Source organism: Temnothorax longispinosus, chromosome 5 (assembly GCF_030848805.1).
Source record: "Temnothorax longispinosus isolate EJ_2023e chromosome 5, Tlon_JGU_v1, whole genome shotgun sequence".
NCBI classification, from domain to species: domain Eukaryota; kingdom Metazoa; phylum Arthropoda; class Insecta; order Hymenoptera; family Formicidae; genus Temnothorax; species Temnothorax longispinosus.
The window spans coordinates 22,170,869-22,196,956 of record NC_092362.1 but is presented as its reverse complement, the minus strand read 5'-3'; the positions used below and the strand labels follow the sequence as shown (position 1 = coordinate 22,196,956).

The following is a 26,088-nucleotide window of genomic DNA, read 5'->3' as shown; positions in this document are numbered from 1 at the left end:
CGTGACGTCGCACCGGTGCGGTGGTCGGAAATGTTTCGACTCGCAGGTGCACTGCGGATCTGAATATTCCGTGTCGCAATGTAAGGCATAACCATGGTAATACATAAAAACGCATTCAAGCGTCTCACGTATCTTTAGTATTTTTAGTTAAAATTAATCAATAATGCATAGCACGTTATAATATTTAATATTTTTAATCTTTATTACATCTTTAACATATTAACCTAGTCATCTTCATAATAATTAAGATAAATCGGTAATCTTTGCAATCTATCACTAATTCCAAGTTGATAATATCGGCACGATCGAGTTGAAATAAGTTAAATAATCGATTAAATAAATATCGCGCGAAAAATGCATATAAGAATACAAAAATATTCGAAGTTAATAAATTGCATCTTTTCCCTCGTTTCAAATTGCTATATTGAATTTCACTGATTCCGATTTCCGATTCGACATTCACAGTTAGACGCAGTTGCAGAACGTCAAACTGCATTACATTGCAAATTTGTTTAACGTTGGCAGTTTATCAATTCTGAATATCCATTAAGCTGTGCATCACGACAGATTCCGGCGTACCCCGTCGAAAAATCGTCGCTTGCCACACTTCGTTAGTCTCTGTTAACCAGCGTCGCGACGCATGCAAGAATTTTAATACGTATACTCTTGTCGTATTCTACTTTTTCCACAGCATCAAGTCTGTGCCGTTTGACGATACGTGTGTTGCATGGTAAAAAATGTGAGGCATTTTCTTTGCCTCGACCGGGGAAGAGCGCACGACTTTGTTAATTAACTTAATTGACAGCTTTCGTAACGTACTACGTATCGCACTCAAGAGACCCATAAATTTTTTTGTCATGTCTTGGAATTCATAGCGATGCCCGCATCTTTGACTTATGGCGAGCTATGCGATGATATCAAAGGAACCAATTGACACTTGTGCGACTTAATTGATGAAGACTAACGGTTACTGTTAATAAACTTTTAAGATGGCTTAATACTCGAAATTTTCCCAGAGCCACGATACATTAATGTGAGAAAAATATTATGTCCCGTATCAAAGTGTGTATTATACGTGTATGCGTATTTAATATTATTTGATACTGTAAATGCGTTGTAAATTAAAGAAATAATGGCAAAATTTATGTCTTTAAATATTTCAACAATTTTATTAAAATATTGATGACGTCAATATTTATGTGCTCGTACGTAACGAAGAACTCTGATTCGTAATTCCAAGTCTTTTTACATAAGTCAAAACGCTCGTTATTCATACGAGTAGTCACGCAAACTACGCTTCCGCAATACGCAATATGACCATTTTTAGGAAGGCAGCTAGCGTTACCTGAATTTAGACACGCTTACACACATTCGTGATTCTACATGTATGTATATCGGTACATACATTTATTCAGCATGGATCAAGATGTGGTCTACAAAAACTCGTGACTTATCTTTATAATATCTCATAATAATGATCTCTAACATATTCAATGTATAAATATATGGCACGGTTCTTTAAATACAATAAAAAAAAGATAAATACTAAAGCAAAAATTATAGATCAAAACGTGACAATAAACCGATTTCTATATTTACATGATATGATTCAAATAAACGCGATAAAAATTTACAGCTGGGTAGCAGTAATTTGACACTTGATGAGCTCAGATGATTTGGATAAATACGTGAGTAGAAATGCTTCGTCGACGGATAGAGATGAAAAAGATATTTAAGGATCATACGATTCTGAATCACAATTTAAACTTTACGACAGTAATTTAATTATGCCAAATGTCACAACAACTGACAGATGGCAAATTTGTTTCAGCAAATTTCGACAAAAAGGTATTTTTTCCGTGAATCAACTTAACAATAATTTTACAGAAGAAATGCATTCTTTTTTTGCATTATGTTTTGTTATACCAATAATTGACTCCTTTTACATAATTGTTTATTAAATATACATATTTAATCTTCCTAAAAATGTTCGGAGAAATTAATATGGAATTGACCTTTGTGATTATTACGTTTCACCCGTATTAAACACGTTAGATTAATTAAGAGCACGAAATCAACGATAGACGAAGCGTAGCATCACGCACGAATTGAGTTGAATACCACAATCATGAGACAGGGGATCAGCCATCTCGTTATTAATTAATAATTGGAATTAATTATGGGAATCAGTTCGCTCGCACGCGAACGTTATCAGATCGGCTTACATTCTCAAGCGAATCGAATAACGGTAAAATTTCTGACACTTACTCGATGCAATAAAACATCTTCGTGTCTGCATACTATACAGTGCATTACATGATATTTATTATTTATTTATAAACTAGAGATCACGCATACCTAAATGTAATCTAAATTAATTAAAAAAAAAAAATTTATTTTTGAAGACAAACTTTCGCGCGAACACAAGAAAAGCTGAAATTTATTTCAGTTTATCAAAGATTAAAATTAAAATGCTACTGACGGCACAAGATTAATGTATATTGAATTTATTTAATGATACGGTCGAAAATACCTTGCCTCGTATACATTGAAAGAGAAACTAAATTCTGGATTTATATGCGTTTCACAAACTCCAAGATGCCAACGAGATCGGCTAAATATACGTCAAGTTAATTATCACCTGTATCGAGACGGTGACGTTAATGCTTGGATATACATGATAGGTGTGAAAAAGCTTGATGTGTGTGTCGAATGCTTCTGAGAATCCATAATCGCCTATATAACGAGCAAAATCAATTAGTACTTTGCCACTCTTTGACTAATTTACATAGATGCACTTTATAAATAAATGCATACTTATTCAAGTATTGGAATGTGGAATCGTTCTCTTCAGAGAGAAGAAATGTTCTCTTAAGATAAGAAAAGAATTGGAAAACTTTTTGTCAAATATCTCAAAAACGAGATATCTCTCTTCTCTTTAAAAGTTCCTTATAATTATAATGCAAGAAGACAATTATAGATCAATAGGGAGCACACGTGGCTTTCCAAATAATTGACTCGCGAACAAAATTTACATTAACCCCGGTAAATTGAACCGTTCAGCTGCTACACGACGATATACTTTCCCTCGTCGAATTATCGAAAGCAGTCTACGCATCCGGATAATATCGACGAATTACGTGGAACAAGAGTGGTTAACACACGGGTAAATTTCGATTGACCGTGGGGGTCAACGATTGGTCGATCAAGTTCAGCAGCCAGTTAGCCGACAGTTAGTCTGCTGTCGTCCGCCTAACGACTTAATGACGGGAATTCACCACTTACGAGTTCCTCTTTTTCTCCCCCATCCTATTCTCCTCTCTTTCTCTTTCCCAGTGCCTCTTTTGTCCGCAGTTCTTTTCCCCTCTTTTATTGGCAATGCTATTCGCGTAAAACAACGCGGTCGACAGATCAGTAACAATGTCGGAAATTAGTCGGCGCTTAAACGGGATTGTCATTAACTATTATACCGCATCAACTATAGCTATATAGAAATAAATTCCAGCAAGAAAATACACGCCAAAGTGAGCATATAACAAAATAATGGATCCATTTTCCTTAATACTTTCAAACTTTACAAAACTTTTTCTCCCTTTTCCTTTTGTTTTAAATTATTTTAAAACTAACAACACACAAGCATGTAAAAAGTGCTATTGAAAGGAACATATTTAATTCTTTAAATTCCTGAAATGTTTCTCATGGGTGGAAGTTATTTATACCTATTTAATCATAAATCATAATTTTAAAAAGTCTGAAACTATCGTGCATTATTTGTACATTTCGGTACCTATCTATTCTATGTTTCTAGAATAATAGTGTCGTAATACTAGAAAACATTGACAACATGACCAGAACAGGATGTATAATGCAGGTAATTATTATGTCGATGACACAATAAGTGATGTAACAGAAATTGCGCTCGCTATACTTTCATATATATCTTCCGGAAACGATTTTTTTCTTATTTTATCATTATATTGTTATGTTATCTAATATCTTTTAATTCTTGTCTTTAAAAGTATGAACTACATTTATTGCATTTTAAAAACAGAAAACGTGTTCATAACCAGTTCAAACAAAACTTTAATGGCGCGTGCTAGAAATATATCATAAATGCTGTGCAATGTAATGTTAGCGAAGACATACTTTCTTGTATAGATTTAATTATGTTTGTTATTTAATTAACGTCGAAATTAAATGTATCTATTAATCTGGAGTTTCTACCTGTCTCTTTTTCATTTTCATCGCTATTAAGTGAATTGATCCATCGCATCGACTGGAGTGTAAAGATAATCATCTTGAGCGATATCGTCTATGGCACATTAAATTAAGGTTGAGCCTTATCCTATATGATCGCAATCTAATCTTTCGTTAGGATTCAATGTATTTCAACCGACATATCTGTATCTAATATTACAGCTATTGATCACAGCTTTCGTAAGTACGCTGACAAAGTTTTTTTGTATATTATATAACAAATCTTTTACATATATTTATTTACAACAAACTTATTTAAATATATATATTTTTGCGAAACTCAGTTTTCCTCTAATATTCACGATACTGACGTAGACAAACTTTTTATTTAACGGACCATTAATTAGCATTAAACAGCATATTACTACGTCCACTACGTATTACGAAGTCTAATTTACCGATGAAAATTCTGTGGTTTGCGTGCTTTAACGCTAAAGATGCCGAGCAATTCTTTACGTAATAACTTCTCTCATGCGTTTTGCAGCATGCAATGGGAAACGGTCACATTCGTTAGTGAGACCTTGCCGAACACTCATGAACTTTTGGATCCTCGTGCTCTTTGTGATTTCAAAGTGTAGGAAAAATCGCGTAAAACTTTTGTTTTGGTGGAAATTTCTAAAATTTAAGTAGTACGATTGAAGTTAAAGTTCTCGTCGAGTAAATGGTGTAAATTTTACAGAATGGATGTAAGTACAAATTACATAATTAAGTATCAAATAATTCTCTTACAAAATAGGTTTGTTACAATCTTGATTGTAAATTTTAAAGTATTTAAAAAAATAATTCGGTTACTATATTTTATAGCGTTGTTACAACTCACAAACATGTTCTCAAATTAAATTGTTCAGAAACTGTGCCTAAAATTTCCATTACCGATTTTTCAACTTTTCAACAAAGAAATAAAGGAGTACTTGTTCTTTGTTCTTATTTAGACACTTGTCGAAGACGAAACTAACAGGTTGCAATGGCCAGACTATCTTGTGATTGGCGCAATTATGTCGATCTCTGTCATGATCGGACTTTACTATCGATTCAGCGGTGGTCGACAAAGTACTGCAGCGGTCAGTTTACAAAAAATCAATTTCTACGCGATGGATCAATTCGTCATTAAATCAATCCGATCGCGATAATCCGCACGCGAATCATATCTATGCCGTTATACGTATGCGTTCGATCTCATCTCGCGATAAATATTACTATCCACGTAAATTATGAGCCGGTAATAAATTAAGTCCCGGCCGATTTTCTAAATGTTCGACGTGTTAATTAACCGTTGCTATGATTCAGTTCAATAATTCGAGAAGCGCTAATCGATAACGTATAAATCTTGAATGTCGAGCGATAGATCAATTGAAACTTATATCGTAATCACGAGGTAGAACGCATTTGATCGCCTGACATATTAGCGTATCTTGTTTCTCATATATTCTTTATAGGAAAAAAAAATCCTTTTAAATAATTATCCTGCCAACTACATATAATTTCCCAAAGATTACTGATAACATCTTCCATAATTTTATCAAAAGTTGATTTAAACTGACATTTTAATTAAGAACGCGGATGAATTATATATCCAGGCAGATCATATTTTAGTATTTTGCTGGCTAATATTTTGCTGGTTAAATTATTAGAGATTTTCCTTAAAAAACGAGTATCGAGAGATTTATGTTCCTTAATTTTATCTATGAGACAAGCGGGTCCCTTTCTGGAAACGTTGCGCATCATAAACGATGCTTCCTGTGTACAAGACTGCTGTTTAACTAATCGCACAATTATCATCGATAGGAATATTTCTCCGCGGACAACTCATTAGGTGTCTTGCCCCTCTCGATCGCCATGATGGCCTCCCACATATCAGGAATTACCATGCTCGGAATGAGCGGGGAATCTTTCATCCGCGGCATGATCGTTGTATTAATGTATACTACTGGCCTTTTCATCGTGCCGATCATAGCCCTTTTTTATCTGCCAGTCTTCTTCGAGGTGAAGGTCGTAAGCATCTATGAGGTAATTGTCGAATGATTGCATGAGCGCAATATCATTTACTAGTCTAACATTCAGTGCTCTTCGAAGAAAACCAGTTATATCGTGTAACATTGCGTGAATATATAATCAAATACATTAAGTCAAATTTTAAATAGAGAAATGGCGGAAAATGTAAAATTAATTTGAAAATTAGAATTAATCAAACATTTTCAAAGATTTTCAACCAAATTGCAGAATAACTTTTTCTATATAGATCTTTAATAAATCTGATCCTAAACGGGATTAGAAAAAATGCATCTTGGATGAATATATTTTCTAGGAAATTCGTTATAGATATAGTTTTTTGCATATCTTCTTTTTCTTAGTATTTAGAAAAGCGATTTGGGTTGTACATGCGGTTGCTCGTAAGTGCGGCTAATTTCTCCGAGACGATGTTACTGACCGGAGTGATGTTGTACGCTCCTGCGTTAGCCCTCGAGGCTACTACAGGCTTGTCTAGTACCATGAGTATTTTGGTACTCGCTGTAATCTGTACCTTCTATTCCACGTTGGGTGGGATTAAAGCGGTTTTGATTACTGACATCTTTCAAGGCTTGCTCATGTTAGTTGCTCTCTCCGTCATCATCTTTATTGTCACCCAGAACATCGATGGAGGAATCGGTGCCATTTGGCGTATCGCGCAAGAGGGAGGTCGTTTAAATTTCTCTGAGTAAGTTAGATATAATAATAGAATAAAATAATAAAGCAAATAAAAGTAATAAAAATATTGATACATTTCTTTTTCATTTAGAGTGTCTTTAGACCCAACTGTGCAATACACATGGTGGAGTCTTTTGGTTGGAGGAGGGTCAATAGGTCTAGCCTATCTTGCGGTGAATCAGGTGCAAGTTCAACGTTTAATGACTGTTAAGTATGTTAATATATATTTCATATTTCACAGTACGCGTTTATATCATACCGTTCTTTTCTCTTTCTTTAAAGCTTTAATACACATAAAATCCTTTTCATCATATATACTTTCAAAGAAAAGAGTCTATAGCAATCATGTATTATCAAAGTTATCAAAGATATAAATTTTTAGTTTGTTACCTATAATTATAAATATTAACTAAATAATTATAAATATACAATATAATAAAATAAAATATAAAGAATAAATAAATAATAAAGACTTTTTATTTTAATTACTAGATTCTTTATTTTATCATATTGGATATTCGATTAAAGTTCTATTATTATGCAATTATTATATATCCAACAATCGATTGTTACTTTTGCAGGAACGTTAAAGTGGCCACGAATGCGCTATTTCTGTGTGGTCCATTCATCTTACTGGTAGGCTTTTTAACATGCTTTGCTGGAATAGCCATTTACGCAGTCTACAAAGATTGCGATCCCGTTGTCTCTGGAAAAATTTCGACTTACGACAAAATATTGCCTTACTTCACTGTGGAGAAATTGCCACCTGGATTGGTTGGTCTTATCGTTTCCGGTGTCTTCAGCGCCAGTCTGAGTACGATTTCCGCTATGATGAATTCATTAGCTGCGGTAGCGCTCGAAGATTATGTGAAGCCATTGCATCGAAAATTTGGAGTGGATTTTACTGACAAAAAGGCCACTTTCACAGCCAAGGCTCTTACCGTTTTAAATGGCATTATTTGCGTGTTCTTAGCGTTGATAGCGAAGACAATGGGCACGTTAGTCGCCGTTGCCTTTAGCTTTCATGGAGCTATCGGTGGACCGATTTTAGGGATTTTTACTCTCGGAATGTTCAGTGAGAGGGCTAACGAAACGGGAACTATTATTGGCATGATTACGGCGTTAATCGTCTGCTTGTGGGCTACTTTCGGAAGACCTAAACCACCAATTCCAAATTTACCGGTGACGATCGAAGGTTGTGCGAATTCTACAGTACTGATGCTTGCTGAACAAATGAAATTTAATAGGTAAGATATTCTCAAAAAACAAATCAACATTCAATCGGTATCGTCTAAACTTTGCAAATATTTGAAGCCATGCGTTATATTCTTTTAGTTATTAGATTCTTTTAAATAATATATTTAAATAATACTTTAAAATAATTTTGGAAAAATACTAAAGTTTCGTATCTATTATGTTTCCAAAATTGGTGAAATTACTAATTAGCCACGCTTACCAGAAACCGCATAATTCAAATCGTTAATCTATTTATAGTAAAAAATATATATATGTAAAAGAAATCGTGTTACAAATAAGGATCTGAAAATAGATTCATTCAAGATGCATAAACATTAATTGATTCCACAGCTACGATTAATTAAGATTTCTAAATATATGTTATTCTCTATTTATCTAGTTATATTCATCTAATCCTAATGTATTGTATATATTTTTCAAGTATAATGCAAAAGTCAACTATAATTCCACATTCACGACAAAACATTTCCCTTAAACTAGAAGTTTACCTCGGGCGTTGCGCAATGCTCAAATATCAGCATTACAGCCATAATCGGGAATAAATGCAATACGTATTTACAATTGCCAGCCATTTATCTCGCACGTCCTAGACCGAATCGAACGAGCATTAATTTATCTTAGGGAAACAGATAGGGGAGAAAGAACGGCCCGACGACGTATGGCGCGTATCACGCGACGATTAGAATATGAATTATCGGCGCGCTGTAAATCGTCTTATCGCGAATCGCGACTCTTCGAAATTCGCGAAGCGTCAATGTTTGCTATATGCGCGTGGAGATATCTCGTCCTGCTGTAATTAGTTGCGAGTTAAGCACAGGCTTCTTGATTTCTTTCACGCTTGTCACTTTCTCATGGACGATAAAGCTCGCTATTCGGCATTCCCACGGTGGTAAATAACACTAATTGCACCGTTAATAAACTGAAATTACGGCCGTCCCGCGGAATCCTCGCCACGCCGTTATTAGCGAGATTAGATATATTATAGCTTTCTCTTTGTCGGCGGAAATTCGTTTAAGTTGACCGGTCCATTTTCAACGTGGTAAGAAATTGAAAGGCCGCTTGCGAAAAAGCGTAGAAAAAGATAAACGATCTGAAATAATTACGAAGATAGTAGATAATGAGAAATGCATTTCTCGCGAGCGTAATTCAAATGCGAATTATCGTTGAGAAGGGAGATGTTTTGCTAATTAGGCATTTTGTATTACAAAACAGTAAAGAGAAAGTGGAGAAAGTATAAACAGAATGTAAAAAAAAAAGATTTTTTATTTAGCGTTTAAATTGTACAAAACATTTATCGGATAATATTAAACATTATTATTTATTTATTTTTCACAAATTGTTTCTTTTTTTTGCAGTACTGTGCAACCAGATCAGTCGTACTTCTATTTGTATCGCATCTCCTATCTCTGGTATAACCCTATAGGACTGACAATTACTCTAATAGTCGGATACGTGGCGAGTATCATAGTTCGGCTAATCCAAGGCGGAAACGATATCGAACATGATCCAAGTTTGTTTGTACCATTCCTGGCTGCCAGAATCAGACGGCGACGCCAGGACGCACAGAAAACTACGAATAGTCAACTCTTCGTTTTAGAACCTATAAGATGAGCTTATTTTATAATTAAACAATTCGTAATTATTAGATTACATTATCTCGTCAAATCAATTGACAGGATAATCCAATGATAAGAATACTATAAGAATAATGACTGACCATTGTAAATAAAGTTATTTAAAACTTATTATGATATTCAGTCGATGTTTAGTTGATTAATTTGTTTTTATTTAAACGGATTTAGTAGATATATATATATACATGATGACATCTCAATAGTGTTATTATTTATTATTCAGTATTCATGTCGTTACATAGAATTTTGCTAATCTTGCATATGTTAATACGCATAAAATTGTGTTCCTTTTTTATAAAGATAAATAAAATGCATACCGTCTCTTGCAATGTTTGTTTTTTAGCATTAATATATCGATAATAAAATTAATATTTACGATAATGTTATTAAACGACTGTCAACATTCGACGCAACAACATTCACACAGGCTTTCGTTTTGTGAACAATCTTCATGTTATCGATTTATGCAATTACGGCTACGGGGCTATTATCCAATTATAGCAAGCAAAAATGTGTGCGGCGACAGTCCATTGCACCGTGATAAATGCCGGTAAGCTCGAACGAAATCTTCGCGCATTGCAATTTTTCGGCGGCGGCTTCGCGTCTGCATTAATTTGCAATTTAACGAGCACTGATTGGCGGAAAAGAGTCTGAAGGGGATAATGCGGCATGTGGGTCGATTCGACGACGGCGAACCGGCGATTTAAACGGAACGATTCCGCTGTGTTGCCGCCGAAATTAGCGCGACTTATCTCGTAATCGTCTACAGCCAATTACCGTGTTCAGCACGAGCAGGCTTTTAATTCGTTTGATCGAGGTTCATCTGCGCGCCGAAACGTTATTGCCCCCTGCGTGGCGCATGATTAAACGGTGAAAGAAAGAAGCAATAATTGATACGTTGTCGGAAATTTGTGTTCGCGAATTGCTGTCGTAACGTTTACAGCGGAGCATCGTATTTTTTTTTATTTGGTCTCGTTTCTCTCTCGTGTAATAAACGATAAATTAATTTTGTGGCGATATTCGTTCAAATTTCGAGGAATTACAAAGTTAAACAAGAAACACGAATTTTAATATTAGTAGAATATTAATCGATTTTTATTTTGTTAAATACACGTGATACTAATTTTTCATGTTTACTCCGGAAATAACATAAGACACACATTTTGGAACTATGAATTTATATGAAGCACAAATTGACACAATTTACATATTGCAATGAGGTTTTCAAACACCGATTCGTGTTCGGAATAAACCTTCAAAATACACGGATCATGTAACGTAAATTGCATGAATCGAAACGCAAACCAATTTTCCCCACGCGATCTCCCCCTGGAACTTATCATCTCGATCTACAAGAGAGAATCGCCGCTATCGCGTGTGCATCTCATTGCATTTTCACGATGACTAGACTCGCAGCATCGCGGCGCGGCGGGGCCGGCTTAAGACCCGCTTGACGATACTGGAGGACTGTACCTATAGAAATGCGCATACGTACGAGCACAATGGCTGGAACTTTCATCCCACCCTCGCATCTACTCTCGTACAAGCGATTCGCGCGGACTTGCATTTAAAATTGAAATCACGGGTCCCGCATCCCAGCCTGAACTTCATACGCGGCGCACTCCACCACGTCCGATCTCGATTATCGACGCGTTCCTCTTTTTATTTTGCTCTTCCTCCTCTTCCCCCCCCCCCCTCGCCGTCACTCTCGATCCATCCTTCTTCTTTGCCATCCATTCTCGCTGCTCGCGCGAGTCACGTGAATATGCATGAATTGTCTGGCGCGCGGCCAGGATGAATTTTAAAGCAGAAATCCTGCCGACCGGTTCATTCATCGGCATGGCCGGACGTGTTTACGTTACGACGAACTATTTACTCGTGATGGAAGGGAAACTTCGGAGCATTCGAGATTTCCGCGATTAAATTTATTTAAGGTTTCGTAATCGAATAATGGAATGATAAAATATTGTCGCGACTACGATATGTAATAATTTCTTATACAGATTTTAATAGACGTTTTTGTAAATATAAAGAATATAATTTAGATTTTTATAACAAGATCAATAAAATTATTATCTATATATGTAAAAGCACAATGGCGCAGAACAAAGTAAATACGAACAAAAATAAAAATGCGAACACCGTGCGTTAAATAAAATTATTACGAGCCATTATTATAAAACTGATCGAGCGTTGCAACACTTTTTTTTTGCTCTCGAGAGAATCGTCGTGATTTCGATATATTCGCCACGTCGCAAAAATTCGCACCTCATGTCGGATTCCCGGGTCTCTTGAGATAACCTATGTAAAAGACAAGTTCGTGCGCGATGTAGAATTCAGCGGTGCAACCGACCCATGCATTATAGGAAATACGATATCCATCTCGAGATCTTACGGTCCCTGCATTAGCTAGCCATAGCAAAACGATGGAAAACAACGGCGTGGCTCGTGAGAATCTAGAAATTGCATGTAATATGCGTGCTACGTACGATAATAAGACCTCGACCGGCGACTAACTTGGCGCAAAAAATATATTTTTTTAATTAATAAGTATTATCCCCTAACTGTATATGTCTATTATTTCAATACCGATTGTGGGAAATTACTCACAATCAGATAATTATTCAGAATAACATGAAATACCTGAAAAACGACGAAAATATGTTTAAAATATATCTTGAGTTTTTAAAATAATTTAAAACATTCTTCAGAATTTAGAATTGCCGGACGTCTTTTGAATTTTTATTCGTTAATGTGCGTGTACAAATAAAATTACCGTCTTATTTTTTGTTAATTGAATCAAAATCTAGACACGCGCGCGTTATTATATGAAAAATGCCTCGAGGTCTTTGTTGCAACGGACGATGCAAGTTATGAGGTGGTCACTTGCAGTTATACCTTGCAGCGAACGAGCGAACCCTTCCTGCCGATTTCACCGCAAAATCGCCCAACGGGCGGATCTCTTATCTCGAGCTTAAGTGCAGCTTGCAGCTCGCCATTGATCGGCTCGCCACCGTAACGGCGAGCGGTGGGCTTCACGAACCATGCCGTGTGAAATGACGGCTACCGGAAAGAACGCGGAACAGGGGGCGGATTTAATGTACCACGAACGAGTTTGAATTGACTTGTAAAACCGAAAGGGTAAATTGTGCCCGGGAATATCGATTCCTGCCAATACAGACGCGATTGTACGCCGCGCCGCCCGGCTCGTATGTTATCCCGTGAGAGATGGAAATACGCGATGTGAGGAACGTGAAGTCATGAGAAATACATAATGGTTTCTTGTCCAGCCGAAGGCTAAGAAGGCTAAAACACGATATCCGATGTGATACGGTGAATACTTTGGTTCTCTTCACAAATTTCTTGTCGAATTCACGGTGTATCTTGACTTAAAGATCTCGAAATCTCAAGGGATGTTGCGTAATACGTCAAAATAATCTTAATCCAAACAATAATTTACTTACAACGTACAATCTGTACATCGAATGAAGGATATTCAAATCGCGTATGCTCACGACTGAAATTACGAAAAAATATATTTTTCTCGAGATTTTTCTAGAAATGTCTTATTACAAAACGGGATGTTGATCGCCCCTAGCGATCCTTGCTGATACTTGCATCTGCCGCAATCTTGTTGCAAGGATATTTGTTGATACTTTGTCGGCGAGCTCGTTGTACTAGGCGAGAGGGAATTCAACGTATCGAACTCAATCGGTCTATTGTTGGCGTAGTCGCAAATCGTTTCTGGCCCTTCGGCGACCAAGCCCATTTTTCTTAAGAGCGTTTTACAAATATTGCTTTGTGCAATCACAATATCTCACGCGGTTTATCATTTCCGAGATTATTTCATTTCCCGTTTCTCACATTGTCGAATAAAGATTAACGATTGGTACAAGGATCAAACTTTAATATCTAATAATTGCATATTTTTATCTATATAATGTATATCTATTTCCAATATTTAGAATATTTAGAAAATTATTTATTTCTCTCGATAGCAAAAAAATAATAAGAAATTGAAGAATATATGCAACAATAATTTTCGGTGCCACCCATGATGATCATGACATCACATGTTGTTTCTATCACCGGAAGGGAAGTTGTCAGTTACAACTCGTAACTGTGATACATAATGGTCGACGCGGCTTGAAAAACAACCCTTAATCATTTTAACGTCTCTCCGCCGGGGAGGACTGTTCAAACAGCAGATCGACCAATATTCTCACGCGCCCTTTTTAGGGACTGGGTGTGCCTGTGTCAACAAACATCCACCTTTTAACACGATCTCTCTTCAGCGCGCCGGTACTCGTTCGTTGTCGAGCGTCAGGCGTGTCGATTTTTAATTCGTGAAGTATACGTATCTGTCGATGACATGTACGCAAAGGACGCTGCATAATCGCGTGAGATTAATTACCATCAATTTGCGGGACTAATTCTTCCTACCCGGCATGGGCGTAAATCACGCGCTATATTACATATCGCATAATGGCATAAAATCAAATTATTAATAAAAATTAATAATAGATATAGCATGATTATAGAATAAAATTGTCATGTTATAAGAGTAAGTAAATAATTATCGATACTTTTCTTATCGAATAAATTTAAAATACGCAATGCAACGTTGCAAAGTTTCCTGTTCTTTTATTTCTGACGAATTCATATACAAAATTTCCGAGTATTGCTTTTTTCACTCCTCTTTAAAAATAATATTTCATCCTGGAAATAATATAGGAGACTAAATAATATAGACTACAATTCTATTAAAAAAATTTTCGAAAAGAAGAAATAATAAAGTATTTTAATATTAGCAATCTTCTTCCCTCCCCAAATCTCTTTTCTATCTCTTATAGAAATAATTATTTACTTTTATTTCATAAATACATATATAAAATTCATAAACGTCATGTTCCAATCTTCATTTTCTTCACGAGAGATATGATATAACGAGAAAAAAGTAAATTTAAATAAAAATTTTGTAATCCAAAAATATATATCTCAGCATTTATACTTATTACAATTTTATTTTACTTTTTTCTTATTTTTTATTGTTTATCTAAGCAATAAATTTTAATGCATATTTCAGAATCACCCGAAATCAAAGTATACTAACGATTAATCAAATTGATCAATGACGCATCGAATTAGCTCCATTCATAAACTTTGTATGGTTGATATTTAGAATCCATAATTTCAACCAATAACTTCAGAATTATATATGAATATTTGTCTTAACTTATCCATTTTAAAATAATGAAACTATGAGATATTATTCTATTTATTTCACATTTAATTTATTAATATTCTTATGCTTTTAACATCACACATATGTGTATATACACATCTTATATATCTAATACAATTTTCACATATTTATTTCCGTGAATAAAAATGAGACTCACCCCGATATCTCAAGCACCTTCTTTCTTTCAGGTTAGATTTCCTCTGCTGCATCCGCATCGGGACAAAACTCACTCGCGAAACTACGGTTAATTACGATTGCGCGCGCGCGCGCGCTGTAAATAATTAATTAGATTACGACGATCGCGCGACTCTTGGTACGACACTCCCGACTCCCGACGTTAATCGCACGAGTCATATATTTTATTGTGATGGTCCGCGCGACTTGTTCTTATTCAGATGCGGCTCCGGCCTCTTTTCAGAGAGCAATACGGCATGCGTTACCAAAACCCGTGAAATGGTTTACACAGTGCACACTCAACAATAAGGCGGTCAACGAGATGGAGAAGGAGAAAAATCGTATGCGATGGAGAAGGACAGACATACGATTTCCAACACTGACCACACTCAATATCATGGCCGACCATTTCACTTGTGGTATATAGCGTATAGCGACGTGTAGCGTAACGAGGCTCGATCCGCGGCCGGATTATAACTGATCACCGATATATTCCATGTATGCACATCGAGCTCGACAATGATTAAAACACGGGTTTAATTAGGATCGAGGCACTCGAGGCTCAATCCGTTTTGCGCACGCAATATTTCACTGACCGAAAGCGAAAGATTTGGAAATGGAGCAGTTCACACGCGATGTGTCCGCACTCGTAAGTCGTGGAGTAACCGTCACCGTCACTTCGATGCACTGGCGCGAATCGTCTATCGCGAGAATCGAATAAACGAATACAAACTGATACTCGCTCGATATAGAGAATTACCTTGATTCGGCATTTTGGTAGATGATATTACGCGGATAACGCGAATTGCGACGCGAGCAGCTCGCGAGTCTCGCAACCGGTACTCCAGTGACGTCAGAGCGGCGGGTCCGCGGGTCGCGGTGCCAGCGCCGTGCCGCGGCAACATGGAGTAGTGGGAATTGAGAGGGGGTAGGGTGACTAGGGACGATGCGCGTTCGTTCGACGTGCGTAGTCATCTACCCCCACTCTATCCTCACTACGTATGTTGTCAAGATGCCGTTAGCCGCGGCGCTCGCGCCGCGCGCCGCCCGCGACTCCATCTCAGCATTATTGGTATTGGGCATTATTAATTATTACTGCGTACGCTGAGACTCGAGCGGGCGGGTTAGTGGCGCTAGCTATTCCGCGTGTCGTTGAATTATTTTTCGTCATACGACAGTGACAATGAGCAGTAAGGAAATGCCAAACGCGATCTTTCACGAGACATATCAAGTATCGATTCGCGCGATTAATTAACTGCCGCGATTAAAGCTGGCCACACACACTTTCCGTAGAACGTAACAGTAGGGTTTCAACCAATCGCGTTGGTCAATTTGGCCGTCTGTAACCCGTAGAAGTAAGAATCGAGCAACACGATTGGTCGGAACCTTATTATACTGTTACGTTCTACGAAAGTTGTGTGTGCCCTGCTTATATAAGGGCCCGGACACACACTTTTTCGTAACAGTAACAGTAGGATTTCGACCAATCGTGTTACTCGATTCGGGAACGTACGGCCGTACGTTTTCGAATCGAGCAACGCGATTGGTCGAAATCCTACTGTTACTGTTATGAAAAAGTGTGTGTGGCCAGCTTAACAGTAAAGTTTCGACCAATCGCGTTGCTTGAATCGGGAACGTATGGCCGTACGTTCCCGATTCAAGCAACGCGATTGGTCGAAACTTTACTGTTACTGTTACGAAAAAGTGTGTGTCCGGGGCTTAATAGTTGTAGGCACATCGAGACGACAGCTCTTTGTCGAAAGTACTTTGTTTTCATTTTGCTTTATTCGAAATGACTGAAATGAGAATCGAAACGACCGAGAATGGGAGTTTATAAGAATAAATCTCGTATCGTACTTTACGCAAAACACGATCCTACGAATATTTAACGAGAATAACGAATATCGATCCGGTTTTACGCAATCAATGTCAGAGACGGATGTCGGAACGCAGCCGATGGTCCAATGACAGAAATTTGTTTTTGAAAGAGAAATTCTCTCATTGGGCCATCGGCTGCGCGTTCCGACATATCCGACTCCGACATACAACTGATTGTAGAACTGGCCTAAGGCCCGGTCTACAATGGATGTCGTAAGTCGGAGTCGTAAGAAATTGATCAATCACAATCTATTATTCTCCTTGCGGTCGAAGAATAATGAACTGTGATTGGTCAATTTCTTACGACTCCGACTTATGACATCCATTGTAAACCGGGCCTAAGGAATGAGAGCGAAATACATGTCTCTCGGTACTCTCGGTAGTCTCGGTCGAAAGATCCTCGATATGCTTATTATACGACTTGATAATCACGGGAGTTAATCACGCGGATCGATACTTGTCAGATATTCATAGGGAACGATACGTATGCGTTTCGATAATATTGAATTTCAATTTCGGATAGAGCCAATCGTATATTTGTTAACCGTTAACTTGACTAGCGTCAAAGTCTAGAACGGGCATGAGATAATCAATTACGCGGAAAGCACGAGCGTATATTATTTAATATTCAATGTATAGAAAGAGTACAAGCGAAAGTGTAGCTACAAGTAATAGGTAGTGTGTAGCGTCGTCGTGGCATGGCAGTGATCGCTCCGGTCGCTCCTGACGCGTGAAGTTGGATCACGATTCACCAAAAGTTTCTCCGCCATTTTAGGATCGTCCGTTGCATTCGTTGCGTCACGACGCGAATATCGAACGAGTTGGAATCTCGCAAGTTAACGCTCTTTTCGCGTTGTTCATCGCAAAGGGAAGCAGAGATACGCGCGTCGTGTATATGTTGAACGCCGCGAGAGCGCCGTTAAAGTGACGCGCGAGCGTTTAACAGTATCGATTAATGCGCGAGCTAATTAGAGTGTTTCCGCGATCGAGCGTTGTGCCGCGAGTCGCGAGTGAACCAGCAGTGTAACGAAGGAATCTGAGGGGAGGAGGAGCTGCCTGGGAGGCATCAGGCGACGGCGGAGCAACCGTGGGTGAGTCTCACTTGTCAATTGTCATTTACGCTATTACATTATATTGTTTTATATTATGTTATATGTATTATGCCAAAGGCTACGGTCAACGTGACGCTACAAATGCTTCGAAGCATTCCTCTTCTCTTTTCTTTCAATAAAGAAAAAGAAAGAGAAGAAGAACGCTCCAAAGCATTTCATATTCGTCGAATGAACTTAGATCCTGCACGGATGCTTGCAATTTGTCATTGAGGAACTCGATATCATCAGTGATGTCCTCGTCGTCGAATTTTCGTTGGCATAATATGGAAAGCTGCTTCAGTACCTTGCATTGCACCATAGCGATGCAATGTTCCTTGGCAACTTGTCCGTCTTCTACTTTCTCAATCAAATTCCTGAACACCGCAAGTATAATACGTGTTACTTTTTCTTTGACCGAGTCGCTGAGTATATCAGCAAGAATGGGTATGACATTGAATTTATTGACCAATTCACGTTGACCGTAGCCCAAATGTCAGATTATGTGCGATTCGCGATTCGTCATTTGCGTGAGATTCGCGAATAGTATGGACGTTCATTAGTTTCGTGCCAATTCTCCAGCAGATCGATTTTTCGACGAAATGAAAGGTCGCAAATATCAAAGAATCAGTTAATTTGCGCTAATTTACATAGCGTGAAAGATCTGGTACTGACGAACAACGAATTTCACTACAAATTCACGAATATGGCGAATTGCGAATTACGAATGGCATATAATCGAGTTTCATATGTTACACTTACGAAAATAATAATCTTCATTTGTTTGGATTGTTTAAATGACTTGCATAAGAATTAGAAAAAGATTTTTACTTATAAAATTTTATGATATATTTGAGAAAATAATTTTTTCGAACTATACATAATTGTTTTGCTAAATATCTATTTGACAGTCGAATAAAAGACGCGTATTACTTTTTCAGATATTCATTATTTTGGACGATACTATAATTGAGATATGTATCTTTATTTTGCAGATGGAAGCGTCACGTCGTGCTGCAACTCCGAACTCCGCTGCTGCGCGTCGTACCGGTGAGTCAAATTATCTTTTATTTTCGATAATGAGACGAGAGATGCGAGCAACGATTATAAGTACGAGTCTAACCGTGCTTGTGCGTGCTGTATACGTTGCTCGGATTGAATAAACGCGCAGGAAAAGCAGGTGTGCGAGGTAGCGCTGCGAGTCTTGTTCGTTTTGCCATCAGGTAATCTCAGAGCGAAACGCATGGCCTTCGCGACCAGCCGGCATCGCAGGTAATGGATCCGCGAAACCCGTGCGAAATTGAAATTGATTCCGGTAATCAATCGGACATCGGTAATAAGCGGGGGGATTTCCACGCACAGTGCCACGAATAGCCCCCGGGCTCCGAGGTCGCCGGCGAGATCGGTCCGCACGTACACCATTAGACAGCCTATGTTTCGGTATCATTGCTTGTATGTCGTTGCCTACCTGCTCGAGTTTCGCTGTACGAATGATAACGCGGCAACCTTGTCGTAAACGCAACGCGCTGTACGCCGGTAATGACAAACCCTAAGGCTATATACGTGTGCCAATCGCTATTACGAAATATATTTACAATTTTACAAAGCTATAATTTTTAAGTCAAATATTTTCTTCTTTAGATTTCAAATAAATTTCGATAAACGAGCTATTAACGTACATTTTCTACTTCATTCGGTAATTATTTCGATTCTGCGATTTATGTATTATACCGCGAATCGTGATCTGAAATTGTTTGGCTAATTACACTTGAATCGACGAAACATTTAAAACGCGATGCGATATACACCCGAATTCAAGCATTATTAAAAGATAATTGTTATTTGTATCGCAATCAAACAATTTGTAATTCACGTCCCCCTGTTGCTTTGATTTCTGCTTTATTTACGAGTAAATTACGCGAAAAATTGCGTTGGTAATTAGCTTCGATTCGTTTATAAGCCATTAATCGCAAGAATTAAGTAATAACGCGGAATAATTGCTTATAATCATTATAACAAATAATCGATAAATGATTGGCACCTCCACGCTTACGAATGATTAATCAGAGAGTAAACTGCGCGAGTGTCTATGAAGTTGGCACAACATTCTACGAATTTCAAAAAAATATTAAGTTCTAATAGCACTTATTTTCATAGTTCTACAGTTCCTGATAAAAATTAAAAAGAATTTCATATTCCTTATATTAAAAAATTGAAATTGAAAAAAATGTGCCAGATTCGCGAAGTTAGCACGACATTTTTTATTTCAATGTTTTAATATAAGGAATGCGGAACTCTTTTTAATTTTTATCAGGAACTGTAAAACTATGAAAAGTGCTATTAAAACTATTAGTATTTTTTTGAAATTCGTAGAATGTGCCAATTTCACAGACGCAGATTCATATTGGTCTAATTTAATTTATTATTGTAAATTTATTTCTTAAAAACACGATAAAAAAATAATACTAAAATAATTTATCAATTTTTCTTAAAACAAAGATAAATAATCTTTGTTTTAAGGAAAACTTCAAAAACTGTAATCTTCAAAAATCAAATTTAACATTAGTATTAATATTTTTTTAAAATAGAGTATTTAATTAATTACTTAAATCTTTTGACGATAGGCACGTGTAAATTTTATTACCATTAGCTATTTTTAAACAACTTATAATGCTTATGACTCGAAAATTATCGTGATCTTAATATTTTCCTGTTTTCGATCCTAGTTCATCTCCCAAACCATTAAAATATTGTAGGGGATGATTGTGAAATATTATATTTCACAATTTTGATGGAATATTTAACGATGTCAAATCTTCGTCAATAAAAAATTCTAACTAATAATAAAAGAGCATTTTATAAAGTACATTGCAATTTTAACATTTTATACCTCTCTCATGCAACTTGATAGAAATTTATATGAATTCATTATATAGGTACTACAAAAATGCATTTCATTATACATGCATGCATGAACTGTAAAATCACCCGAATGTTGGATAACATTTCGCGATATGCATCGGGACATACATAATTTCTCACTGCGAAATGATACATGGTGCTTCATATACGACTATTTGTAACGTAGCACGTATTTGTCGAAGATTTACAATCGTGACATTTTACCCGTTAATGCGAAATCAATTCGCCGTTATAAGCTATATACTTTTGCCGTACTGTTATAATAATAATCCTCTGAAAGGTCGAGAGAGGCGAGATTATACGCGAGTTAGAAAGCACTGCGATCTTTAACGTGCTCCTCTTGACTCCGGATAATTTGTCAGTGCGGCGCGTAGAAATTACAAATAAGATCGAGTTATTTTCTCCGGGTGAGAAAACTACGCTGAGTTAAAAGCGATCTCAACGACATAATGGCAAATATTCTGCCGTGCACGCGAGAGACGCCGTTTCCAACAAACGCGTCAATTTACTTGCATCGATATCGCTTTCGCGTCAATTGTAACGTAATAATGTCAGAATAGACTTTAATTAAACGTATTACAACCGTGTTCGCTCTCGACTCGTATTGTACGCAATTACTGATATTATACAATACTAGATTCTGAAGTAACGCAGAAGGTGCGCCGCGAGCAGAGCTTTACTCCACTGCAAGGTATTATTAAATTAAATATGATATCTTGACTTATTAGTTTGTAAAGACGGGAAGAATAATTACAGACCTCCTTCGCCATGGCAATTCCAAGAGATAAAATTCTCTCTCTCTTTCTCTCTCTTTGTCTCTCTTAGCTATATAACATCGTGGTATTCTTATATTAATATATTAGTAAATATTTTTTCTATTAATTTATGCGAAGAATTTCTTTGATTAATTTGATCCCTGCAAATTATACAAATAACCAAATTTAGAAGAGAGCCGATTTGTAATTATTCCATATATATGTGAGTGAGTGATTTATTATTATATATGTGTAATATATGTTTAAATTAAAATATATAACATTACATGCGCGTTCTTACTGATTAATCACATTACGAAACAGTTACTTAAATAAGTCAACCACATTCGATTCGCGTACGTACTTGGTCCGAGGAGACCCATCGTCCCGACAAGCTCGTAAATTGGCCTTTATCAGCAATCAGAAAATTCGACTTCCGCGTGGGTAAGAGCTGTATACGAGCGCAACGAGTCGTACGCAGCGGCGTTCTTCAAAGCGACGCCGCTGCGTAGTGTACGTGCGTGGAACGATCGCGTAAAGCCATTCACCGTGAATTCCAAACGAGCCAGTCTACAAAGTCCTACTGATTAAAGGCCCGGACACATAGAAAAACTTAAGCAGTAAGGAAATCAACAGTTTGGATTCGCTATCGTTTACGTTTGTATGTCTTAAGTTCTTGACTGGTGGTTGGCTGATTTGCTCAAGCCTTCTTGCTTAAGTTTTTCTATGTGCCCGGGCCTTAAAGAATTTCTATATTTTCTCTGAAGCTTCGTTGTCTCGTTCGTTGTAGTATATATTAGGAAAATTGCAATTGTTTCGTCGCAAAGTAAGTAATTTGAAATGATTCGGATTATATTGTTTAGAAGTAGAAGGTATGACTCTGGTATGACGCATCGGTGACCGATTTCGAGAAACGTGCCGCATGATTTTGGCACGTTTCCGCTACTTATGTAATGCGGTCGTTGCACCGGACTGTCTAAAATTAACGGTCGGTATATCTGTACAGCCTACACTATTATATTGGCGTTCAGGCGCCGATTGCTATTACTGGCAGGAACTATGAACGTGAGTAATGTTTCCGCAAATATAAATATAGAATTTTCTGATGGACTGTCTTGGTGGCGAGTTTACAAAGATACACTATATATAAGTTTTGTTAATAATACAATATTTATTAATAAAGTTAAGTGAATTCAAATTTGAATAAAATTGTTCAACGCGTTTTGCAGAATCAAGTTAAACAGATTAAGTTAAACTTTTTTCCCCATTGACAACATATATCGTCAATTAAACCATATGTATAGCAGCATTTCTTAAAGCAACTGTGGACTGTGTTTAGATGCAAGAACAATTGTAGCATAAATCATTAGGCCTGGACCTTTGCATGGTCGTTAACACGTGTCCAGCAGAAAGGAAAGTCCGTCAATGTCCGGTCAGGGCCATTGTCTCCCGCAACAAACAGACTGTTACTGCTTCTTCGTTCAATACAGGAAGGAATATTCGAATCTGGTATACGCATAGAAAAATACGCAAAGAAAAGAGAAAGGCAGAATAGCAAGAATCTTATCAGGGAAGGAGGCAAGATCACAATGTAAAATAGCACCATTCAAATTATCAGTGCTGTTCATAAAATAATATATTTTTTTAAAGAATATATTTTTAAAGAAAAACGTAAAAAATAATGAGAGTGCGAAAAATATATAATTTCTTATTACGAAATCGTTTTTATTTTAATATAACGCACACGGAAAGCTAATACGTTTAATATATACACGTATAATTTAATGTATTTGTGCTCGTCACCTTTCCGTGTTTCGAATTGACACATTAGGAGAGAAAATTTCTCAAGAGGCTATGTTACACCCAGCTCGTTTTGCGAAGCATCCAAACTGCTTGTGCACTTCACTCGAAAACAGAATTGCGATTTTAGTCACGTAATTTGAGATCTCGGAAAATAGTAGAAACATTGGTTAAACGAGAGTAGAGCGATTAACTGCTATCCGATTACGAAGGAGTCGGAGATAAGTTGGAAAGAAGGTCAGTTCTGCCTCTACATCTATCTTCTTAGAAAATCGAACTGTACCTTCGAAACAAAAAAAACATTGTCGTTAATCGTTTAAAATTGCTTTGTCCGTTCTAATTAAAACTTTTATCTTTTTTATATCTTACAAATCTTTAATTGTTTTGATTAAAGGACAGAGAGAGAGAGAGAGAGAGAGAGAGAGAGAGAGAGCAGACAAATTGTTAATAAAAGAAATAATCGATAATTTTCTACTTAATATGTACATCTTATATACACAGTATAACAATATAAATTAAGGTAGGTGTAACGACTATAAATAAACTTCTGCGATGATTTCCACAGTCAGATCGCTAAACCATAACCGTGAAGTATATACGACGCGCGACGTCTTGGTGAAGAAACGCAGGAAGATATGCGTCCGGTTTATTTAAAAAAAGAAGCCATCGTTACCCCTCTGACCGATTATGTAAAACAAGTTCCACGGGTGGCCTCGCAGCCGCTTTGGTATTCTTATGCGGGGCACACAAACTCGTCTTTCACGGTGCGCAATTGCGCAGACATTTCTACCGATCCACCCACTGAGATCTATCGATTTCCACGGCGTTCTCTCGAACTCGTGACTTTGTCAAGCGACGTCGTTCGTATGTGATTAATCTTTTCAACCTTCGTGCAGAATGACGGTCGAGGAGTTCTCTGGAGAAGCGGCTCGAGTTCGAGTTAATGATTTCGATTTAACGTTCTTAACGGATTTGAAAAACGTAAGCCGAAACATGTTTACAATTAGATTTAAAGTCGACTATTAATCTTATCGCATACATATGGTACGTCAAATAGCAGCTCATTATACTCTATACTGAGAAACAACTTCCTTTGCTGAAGGAAGGAAACCTTGTTCATGCTAACAAGATGGTACATCGGCTCTGTCCGAATTTTCGACTAATGAGCCGAGCTAATTAGTCCGAAAAAAATCTACTGATTAACGATAGAGATTAGATTACTTTAATTTTGACGATAATCACAAGTGTCTTTTCTAAAGCGTTGAATAAATTCCTATGGTTCCTTCTCGATAGTTATTTTACAAGAATATAATAATTCTTATATCGTTATTTTTAAATTTTGATATTTAATACAGAAATTATAATCGCTGGCAGTTAAATAAGTGCAAAATTATTAGAAACATTATTTTTTAAATTAAATTTGTTTATAATATTTTATTGTTCTAAGTTTTAATGCAATAATTGAAATTTTCAAAATGTAGATTATACAATATTCGATAACGTAATATCTTTTACATATCGAGTTTGCACCAAGAACGATATTTATAACATATATTTATATCCGTAATTGTGTTTGGCCAGGATCCATATATTTCTCAAATAAACTTTCACGACTTTCCATGACGTCTTATTTTCTCCGATAAATAAATGCTATTCTGAGAATCTATTGTGTAATGCCATTGCGCACGATCCTAACTCAAGACGAAAAGCTCTTCTGACTAAATGCACTGGACCATTGTTCCGCGAGATGTTCGTACATGTGGAATAACATACCGGAACGCGAAAAGGCGCGGGATCTCTCTTTGCGGGCCAACGTCGAACATCACCCGAGACGAGTATCGTCGTTGACCGCAGGCCCCATCCGGTCGGCATGAGCCGTAAAACGTTCTACGTTCTTTGTTCGCGCGCGCGTGGCGGGTCGTCGTCTGGGCCGTGCCTCAAAGCTGGATTTCTCAACTGTCAGTGATCTCCCGTTCAAGTACCAGTTGCTCGTAAAATCACAAGTTATTTTGAATATCTATATTTTAGAGACTTACCCATCGGTCCAGTCCAGAAAAATAATCAGAAATTTCGATCTTACATTAGATATGTAGGATAACGATGTGACTAATGATCATTGTAGAAATACTTATCTTTAGAAGCGCAAGTAATAAAAATAGAGAAAGTATAATTTGTGGAAATATATATTCAATTTATACGTATATAACCCAAGAATAAAAAGAATGAAAGAAATTTTTTTCTCGTGGCCAAATCGCTTTGAATCGGATAAAGAAATCGGATTCTAGATATTTCTAAATGCTGCACTAATATGTCGTTATATCGCGAGAGCACGTTCTCCAACTATAAGAAGGATCTTACATCTCGTTCAGCGACGAAAGTCGTGTGTGTGCATT

The 26,088-nt window shown here is 36.9% G+C and overlaps 2 protein-coding genes across 6 annotated transcripts in view; one reads left to right on the top strand and one right to left on the bottom strand.

Annotated features, from left to right (window-relative positions):
• Nucleotides 1-26,088, bottom strand: part of By (focal adhesion protein tensin) — a 172,147-nt gene that overhangs the window by 128,204 nt on the left and 17,855 nt on the right. The gene's annotated exons all lie outside the window — the stretch shown is intronic.
• On the top strand, nucleotides 4,754-10,162 carry LOC139813124 (putative sodium-dependent multivitamin transporter). The gene is made up of 7 exons (XM_071778454.1): nucleotides 4,754-4,943; nucleotides 5,190-5,318; nucleotides 6,043-6,264; nucleotides 6,609-6,952; nucleotides 7,034-7,153; nucleotides 7,524-8,189; nucleotides 9,555-10,162. The coding sequence occupies exons 1-7, from the start codon at nucleotides 4,938-4,940 to the stop codon at nucleotides 9,808-9,810; spliced, it is 1,743 nt and encodes a 580-aa protein (XP_071634555.1). The 5' UTR covers nucleotides 4,754-4,937; the 3' UTR covers nucleotides 9,811-10,162.